Here is a 9137-nt window from a genome sequence, read left to right on the forward strand (position 1 = left end):
CGTTCGTAGTTCTGGAAACAAGAAATTTTAGAAGAGAGTTGAGATTCTTTTTTTCTTTGGATGGCCAATGTCATTGCAGTGACCTGGGCTAGGTGCCGTTTCACAATGTAGCAGTTTTAGCCGTGGGAGAGCTCTGGAAACCACTGTGCCCATTTAGGCGGCTGTTTGAAACGACTGGGAGCCAGTCCTCCCCACCTGTGCGTCGCTTCGGAACGGCCACGGCCACGGCCACAGCCACAGCCGCGGATGGAAGAGCATTTGGTTGTTTCTGTTTTGGCTTCAGGAACAAGCGGAAAGGAAAACTTAACAATAAAGAAAAGTATGTTGGGAGTGGCATTTGTGTGTACATTCCCTTTAGAGGGTCGTTTTGAAGGTACCCGGGGCGGTTAGCGCCCGTCCGCCGCCGTGTCCCCCGCGCCCCCCCAGCTGGCCTGTCATTCTGCCTCTGGCTTTCTGGGACCCTTATGCTCGCTTCTGCCCAGGTCCATCTCAAGGAAGTCTTCGGGTATGTCCTGTAAAGCTCGCCCGCGATAGCTCTCCGCGCTTCCCGCCTCTGCCGGGCGGCGCTGGCACGGTCCCCTGGCACACGGCCTCACGAGCGCCAGGCACACGGCGGCCAGGGCCATGCCCGCGGCGCAGGAGTAGAAGGCTCGGCTGTAGAGCTCGCTGCGGTCGACCAGCAGGCCTGGGAGAGAGCGTTCACAGCCGTTAGCAGCGGGCATCGGCCCTTCCCCCGGCCCTCCCGCTCCCACGCCTCTCACTCCCTTTGCCTTCTTTGTTTTATCCTGTTTCCCTAAGGAGTGTTGAAGGTAGGACTCTCTTCTAGACTGGGGGGGAGGGGGAGGGGATAAATCAGACAAACATACAACATACTTATTAGCAGCTGAAATAACGGCGTCCCTAAAATCTCTTCGTGGGCTAATCTGTCCCAGTAGAGAATCTAAAACGTGGGACCATGAGACTTGTGCTTCTTTGAAAAGGTAATAAATATTCTTAAGAGGGGAAGGAGCTCTATCATTTTCACTTGGGCTCATTTCAGATGTTTTTTCACAAGAGGTAAGATTTTCAGTCCCAATAACTTTAAAGATCTATTTCAGGTCTAAGATGAAACATTCCCATGTCCTTCCTACAGGGAAATATATATATATATATACACACATATACACACACACACACACACACACACACACACACACATATATAGTTAATCTTCACCTGAGGATATTTTTTCCACTGATTTTTAGACAGTGGAAGGGAGAGAGGATGAGAGAGAGAGACACATGGACTGGTTGCCTCCTGCATGAGCCCCAACTGGGGCCAGGAATCAAACCTGCAACCCAGGTACATGTCCTTGACTGGGAATCAAACCTGATGCCCTACCACTGAGCCCCACCGGCCAGGGCAGGAAATATTCTGTAGTAATCAACTGAGTAAATGCAGGGTGCTGCTCTGTGCTCAACTCCCTCTCAGCGTCCTAAGAAGGGAAGGTGACTCACAGATGTCCCTTAGTTCTGTTGTTCTAAGTCAGAGGTTAACAAAGTTATAAATCCATGGGTCCCCTCTAGCATTTATAAGGCAAGGTGGTGGGAAAGGCCTGGGCAGAGTGACCTGGTCCCTGGTTTGCCATTGGACCATCGGCTCACAATCTTTGACCTTGAATTTCCTCACATTGAAGTCAAGAGAGTTGCTCAGGTAATCTCTAATTCTGCCAGCTCTGTAATTCTATGGAAGTATTAAAATCAGTAGACATTAAAATCAGACTCAAACAGGAAGCCAGCACAATTAATAAGGGAATAGTAAATATTATAGATTACGTAATCTATACGATAGTGCCCACTTTATAATATGATTTCCATGTAGAGCCTATCTCCAGTCTTCCTTAATAATATTCTTGCCCTAAACAGTGTCATGCTGAACTATGCTTCAGGTCCAGAAAGATTACAGATGTTCCACCTGTCCAACTCTACATTTAAAAAGCCAGATTGAGGTTCAATTCCCAGTCAGGGCACATGCCCGGGTTTCGGGCTCAATCCCCAGTAGGGGGCATGTAGGAGGCAGCCCATCAATGACTCATCATTGATGTTTTTATCTGTCTCTCCCTCTTCCTTCGTCTCTCTGAAGTCAATAAAGACGTATTTTGAAAAATATATATGTAAGTAAATAAATAAAAATGGTGGAGGGGGAGCCCTGGGTGGTGTGGCTCAGTGGGCTGAGCTTCATCCCATGCACCGAGAGGTCGCCGGTCCCATTCCTGGGCACGTGCCTGCGTTGCGGGCTGGATCCCCAGTAGGGGGCGTGCAGGAGGCAGCCGATCAAGGTTTCTCTCCCTCTCCCTTCCCCTCTCTCTAAATTCAATAAAAACTTTAAAAAAAGGGGGGAAGGGATAGTCGACAAGGGTTTGGATTTGGTGTATTTACGTCACCTGCCAGGGGCGGCCCAGCTAGTGCCGCTATGCTCTGGATGAAGACATAGACTCCGGCAGCAGAAGACATCTTCTCAATTCCCACGACGTCGTCTTCTGCCAGCAGCGGAATGTGGGTGCCGGCTACCGTTCCAATCATAACACCAAAAAACACGCTGCAGGACATTAAACCCCAGAATTCAGTAGCGAAAGTAAAGGCAAACAGAGACAGAGCCAGTAGGATGACAAATATGAGCTCGATGTAGATCTTCCGGATGGGCTGGCTGTTGAGCACCAGCCCGGCGCCGATCCGCCCGAAAACCTCGGCGATGGCCATGGTGGATAAGAGATAAGCCGCGTGGTCCTCCTCGAGGCCCAGGCTCACGCCCAGGGGGATGATGTACAAGGAGGGCGCGAAGAACCCCAGCGTCGCGAAGAGGCCGAACAGCGCGTAACAGAGGAAAGCCTTCTCTCTCAACACGGAGAAGTCCAGAAGGGGCCCTTTGCTGTCGCTCCGCCTGGGGCTGGTCTTCTCCAGGATCTGTTGTTCCACGTCGGCCTTGGGCTCCAGTTCCACGTGAGCGTGACTAGGCACGTTTTTAGGTGAGGTAGTTAGTTCTACTCCTGAGTCGATGGAGTCTATCGAGGTGCGTGTTTTCTCGTTTTCAAGCATGTATTGCACTTCTTTTGGGTTTTCCTGTCCAGTTATCTTCGGTGACCCTGGTCCTCTGATGAGAATCGGCCTCAGCACTGCCCCGCAGATGACAATGTTTAACTGCAGCAGGCCCACGAGCAGGAGGCTGTATCTCCAGCCAATGCTCTCCTTCAGAGCCGTGAATGCTTGGAGAGGCGGGGAGGGAAGCGGAAAGAAAATGTTAAGGCCAGACATCCACTCAACATCCAGAGAAAACAGTGAGTAGAAATACGGATTTAGATTTAGAATGAATTTTTGAAACAATTTACTCAGTAGTGCGAATGCAGTCCACCTGTATTGGCCTTTATTCTGTATTTTGGTGCTTCTAGGAATCATTAAGGAGAAAATGTGCATAATGATTATATATAACACAAAAATTGTCAGCCCGGGCCTCCTAAAGAGCATTGGACGGTGCGTTTTGCCAGGTAGGGGCATAGAGGTGGAGTAAGTTTTTGGCCTACATCAGTTGGGCAAACAGCAACATGCAGGCCAAATCCGATCCTCGGCCTCTTTTTAAAAAAAATGTTTTTATTGATTTTTAGAGAGAGAGGAACAGAGAGGGAGGGAGAGAGACACATCCATGAGAGAGAAACATCGATTGGCTGCCTCCTGCACGCCCCCTGTAGGGGATCGGGCCACAACCCGGGCCTGTGCCCTGACCGGGGATGGAATCAGTGACCTCTTGGTTCATGGGCTGACGCTCAGTCACTGAGGCACACGGTGCCTCTTTTTGATAATAAAGCTTGACTGGGACACAGCCACGCTCATTGTCTCCGGCCGCTTTCATGCTGCAACCACAGAGGTGAGGAGAGGTTCTGACAGAGACTTCTAGCCCACGAAGCCTAAAATATTTACTCTCTGGCCTCTGAAGAATAGAATATCCAGCCTCTGAGCTACAGCGTTATCCACCCAGCCATTCAGTCCTTAGTCGCAGTGCATTAAGTGCAAAGTAAACGAAGACTCTAACAGCAGCTCAGCGACTGCCTCAGAATGAAATGATACAGTTCCCTAGTGTCTACTTTGTGGAAGTCACCCGCCAGTCAGTTGGGTCCCAGGCTGCTGACCAGAGGCAGCCTGGAGGGTGGGAGGGACACCCGAATGGGAGGTTGGAACTATCTGAAAAGCTTCAGACATTATGACAGGTCACCCCTAAAATCTTCTACATGTGTCTCCTTTGAACAGAGTGCAGTCCACGGACACAATCGCCAAAAATGGCAGGGTAGGAAATGAATCTGTGTCTCCAAGGTTATCTGTCTGTTATTTGTTAGTAATTCACAAGTTAACCTTAAGATAGGGAATTATGCCATGGCCAGTGTGGCTCAGTTGGTTGGGTGTCATCCTCTGCACTGAAAGGTTGCTGGCTCGATTCCCGGTCAGGGCACATGCCTGGGTTGCAGGCTCAGTGCCCAGTAGGGGGCATGCAGGAGGCAGCTAATCCATGTTTTGCTCTCATATCGGTGTTTCTCTCCCCCTCTCCCCTCTTCTCTCTCTCAAAATCAATGAAAAAAACTACTCTTAAAAAAAAAAAGGGAATTAAACCAGGGATAAAAACTCCATTGTAAGATGACCCACACACAGATAATAAAACTGACTTTATGAGCACAATTTAAACGCACGTTGAATATGGCTTTTTTGACAAAGGAAAGAATTAATAGTATGCACAACCCCAAATTGTTAAATTACTTATTTCAGAATGGATGTCTCAAGCCTCGATACTGAATATGTGCCATGTATCTTCCTATTTGTGTAAACGTAGACTGGGATTAAGATGTTTGAATTCCTAACACGAGGGTTAGGGGGGATAGATCCCAAAAATGTGCTGGAGAAGCGAGTACCCTCGTATTATGCGTCCAGTGACAGCCACCCAACGGCCAGCTGTGGGTGAGTTAGTGTAGCAGGGACAGCCGGGCGGCTTCCCCGGTGCCACATTAACACACAGGCTACTGTGACCACCTACCTGGTGCAAAAGCAAACATAGCGAAACACTCGCCCGTGGAAGCCACCGCGGTGACCATCGAACGTCTTTTGTCGAAGTACTGAGAGAGGATGGTGAGGGCCGGGAGGAAGCTGAAGCAGTACCCCAGACCTGCGCGAGTCCAAAGAACAGTGAGCGCCGCGGCCGGGCACCGGGAGGTGCAGGCAGAGAGCTGGGGGTTCTGTGTCTATTTTTTAAATCCTAAGTTCTGGGAGCCCAGTAATTCATTCTGGAAAAGGTGTTGTAGCAAAGAAAAATGGGTTTCATTAGAGGTCTGGAGAAGCTGCAGCAGTTGTTTTGGGATGTGAGGAGTATAAAAACTGTTTGCTGGGGTGTTTTTTTTTCCTGCCCTTTTGCATTTTTTTCCACATGTATATAATTCACAGTGGACATGACTCATGTTGAGTTTGGTTTTTATATATAAGACTTCTATTTGGAAATAACTGAGTTTTGATATGTATAGAAATATCTAAAAATTTTAAAGTGTGACAATTAGCTATATATACATACATATGCTATATATCTCATATCTATCTACCTATAAAGGGAATATATGTATATGTCAGCAATGTATGGACTCCTTTTAAAGAGAAAAACGTTTTCTCAGACCCCTAAGAATAAGCCCAGTACACTGCACCCTCCCTCTATAGCTCAGGATCCTCAGACCCTGATTTGGGAAATACTAGATAAAGAAATAAAAATCTTTGCGAAAATGATGTCTTTTGGTGGCAAACTACAGTATCACTAAAGAGGTGTTTTTTTTCTTCTCATTGGTAAATATAAAAAGTTAGACAAAACGTTCTTGGGCATTAAGAACAGATTCTCATATCCCCTGGGGCCCGTACAGCCCTGTTCGAAACCACCGGTCTGGGGCACTATTTCTTTTAAAAAGAGAAGGGAAGGGAGAAGGAAAAAACACTTGGGGTTTGGGTCCCTGCCTCCCTTCCTTGGCCTCCGAACGACATTCTCTGGAAAACTTCCGAGCCGAGGGAAACACTCACCGGAGATGATGCCAATGGTGATGTACATGTGGTAAACCTCACGGGAGGACGAGGCGGCCACCATCCCGGTGCTGACCAGCAGGCCCCCCGCCATCACCACCAGGCGGTGCCCGAAGCGGTTGCTGAGGACGGTGGAGAGGGGAGCTGGGGAAAGAGCGCAGAGCGCAAGGGACGCTTAGCCCCGGAGGCGGCGGCTGGGCTCTGGCGGCCCCTCCTCTAAAGCCTCCGTCACGGAGAGAAGGTGCCCGGGACGGACGCGACACGCAAGCATGAGCCCTAATCAGGTTCCCTCCCGCAGGTCATGGCCTCGGAGGGACGAGGTGCACCCTGCAATACACTTTGTGCCGCGGCGCCTGCGTAAGTCAGTTCAGGAATTACAGTTGGCCCTGGAACAACATGGGTTTGAGCTGGGCGGGTCCGCTTTACTCAGGTTTCTAAAAAACAAGTACACAGTCAGCCGTCCTTATTCCTGCGTTTTACACCTGCAGATTCAAGTAGCTGCAGATCAATCGCGGCATTTTTTTTCCCCCAATATGTTTTTATTGATTTGCAAGAGAGAGGGAGGGAGAGGGATACAGGGGCAGAAACATTGATGAGAGAGAAACATCATCACTGATCAGCCGCCTCCTTCCCACCCTCCCCGCCCCGCCGGGGATCAAGCCCGAAAACCAGGATGTGCCCTGACCGGGAATCGAACCAGTGACCTCTTGGTTCCTGGGTGGATGCTCAGCTGCTGAGCCACGCCGGCTGGGCTAGGCCAAGTACTTTGGATGCTGCTTCTCTAAAAACTATGATATCCCCCGCAGAACTGGGGGTTACTGCTGTCCTCAGAGTAATCCTCAACACCCTAAGAATCTGCATACAGTAGGTGTCTAATGCCTGTGTGTTGAATTGAAGGCAGTCGAGGCCGGCAAATGAGGCTGCTTTTCCCTTTCAGCTCCTCTTTCTCTTGCCATCCCCAACCCCCTGAAAAATGCATTACTTGAGGCTAGAAATGCCAAGAGGTCAAGGAAGACATTATCTGAAACACAACAAGTACCATTACGTAGTTAGGCAAGTTAAAATGAGAATAGTGTTGAAGGTGAAAGATGTACTAACCTGTAAATGTTAAGAAAAACACACATATTGATATGATCCATGAGATCCTGCTGTTAGATTCCTCAAAACTGTCCATCAAGTCGTTAAAGAAGACCCCAAATGACTTGATGACGCCATAGGTGAAGACTTCAACAAAGAAGAAAGACACAGCGACTGCCCAGCCCCATCCCCCATCAGGCACTTGAGTATAAACATTGGCTCTGGAACAAAGCTGTGATTTCTTCTCGGTCATTCTTGATCTGAAATTAAAAGTAAAAAAATAAATAAAAATTCAGAACAATAATAGCACGAGGGTTGATGATTCTAATACTCTTTAGCAAACGTAACAGACGAGAACTGCTTATCACATTTCTCAGGTGGATGAATATTTAAATCATGTGCAGTTAGTATAAAGTCTTTGGATAATAAAAGATACAATGGATCCCCCTAAAGAATTTGCTAGTAAGACTTCCAAGCTGTGGCAATTAAATGGGAAAAACAAACAAAGCATCAGGGAAGATATTTAGAGGCAGTGAAAGGCAGAGAATGGCCAACACACCAAGGATCAGTAATGACTTTGAGCCCAGCCGGGCGTGGCTCTGCGGCTGAGCATTGACCTAGGGTCCAGGAGATCTCTGTTTGATTCTCGGCCTCGATCCCTAGCAGGGGACATGCAGGAGGCAGCCGATCAATGACCCTCTCATCATTGATGTTTCTACCTCTCTCTTCCTTTCCCTTCCTGTCTCTGAAATCAATGAAGATATATTTTTAAAAAATAATAATGACCTTGAGCTTGATGACAAAGTTTAGGTAAAGGAAGACTGAAGTGACCAAAGGGAATGTCGACCATAAATGAAAAAGAGGCAGGCTAAGAGGCACACAGAGACAGTCCATCTACCACCTTCCAGGGGACTGAGTGCCCGACACTCTGTGCATCTGTGCTTGAGGCCTCTGACCAGATTATCCAGCTACCTGGCCTTGATCCCATTTCCCACTCAGTCAGCAGCTTTATGATTATGATCAGTGTCCCACATGGGTGGACAGACACGGACAGAACGTAACTATAAACCCAGATGTGGAAATTGTCTTCTGGGAGTTTGGCATGAGTAAGTTATCAAAGGTGATCAGCAGCGGGTCCATTAGCAGTTGAATTTCCATGCACACCACAGGTACTACTCTAGAATAGAGTGACCAGGGAAGGCACTGCCAACCTGGGGGGCCCGGGCAGCCCGTTAACCTTAAGTTACTCCTGACCTCAGTAGGCTTCCCATTCAACCAACCTTCACACAAGCAGGCCTGTAACTTAATACCTCCAAGTAAGGGGAAACACTCTGTTTAGCACTGGAGGGAGGAAGTCATCTGCCTTGGGCTCTTGCACATGAACTCTGTGGTTTTCGGACTCTGCAGTTACATCTACTTTGAAACAGTGATGTGTGGTTTTAGCCCAACTAAAAATTAGTATCTGTAATAATGAGTCCTTGGTTTTAAGGTCTTCATGCTAACCTATCTTCAGTTTAAGAATTCTCTACAATTATACAGTGAATTTTTAGGGGGGGTGTGTATCCGTCGTGTGAAGTCTAAGGCAGGTTTTATTGACAGATGGGGAGAAACTGAAAAATAACGGGACACAGCCCCATTATCCAGTGGACTTGCCAATTTCTGGTGTTGGGATCTAATGTTCTGAGTTTACTCTAGGAATCTTAAAAAGCAGCCAGTCTGCCCCAAGTTAATACGGTTCACCCTGTTGCTGTTAAGTATTTGGTTGCATAAAACAGGGCGCAAGCTGCTTTAAGGAGCTTTAAGCTGTCTGCAGCTGAGGCCAGTGCCCTTCCGCGCGTGTCAGTGTGTCACTCCCGAGAGCAAAGGGGAAGGTGGGAGGGCGGCTCAGATGCGGGCTGCGCAGCTACAGAGCAGCTGTCCTTGCTGCGCCCGTCCTGAGAGCAGGTGACTTAAGGTGGAGCCCTGACCTGAGCCCTTCAGCCAGTGAGG

At 48.5% G+C, this 9137-nt stretch overlaps 1 protein-coding gene across 1 annotated transcript; it reads right to left on the bottom strand.

The window, feature by feature from the left end:
* Positions 1-434: 434 nt before the first annotated feature.
* Positions 435-7401, bottom strand: SLC16A6 (solute carrier family 16 member 6). Its single transcript, XM_016201480.2, has 5 exons — positions 7170-7401; positions 6072-6215; positions 5053-5181; positions 2423-3241; positions 435-685 (listed from the first exon to the last, which is right to left on the bottom strand). The coding sequence occupies exons 1-5, from the start codon at positions 7399-7401 to the stop codon at positions 435-437; spliced, it is 1575 nt and encodes a 524-aa protein (XP_016056966.1).
* Positions 7402-9137: the final 1736 nt, after the last annotated feature.

This window comes from Miniopterus natalensis, chromosome 17 (genome assembly GCF_054644295.1).
Source record: "Miniopterus natalensis isolate mMinNat1 chromosome 17, mMinNat1.hap1, whole genome shotgun sequence".
NCBI lineage: Eukaryota > Metazoa > Chordata > Mammalia > Chiroptera > Miniopteridae > Miniopterus > Miniopterus natalensis.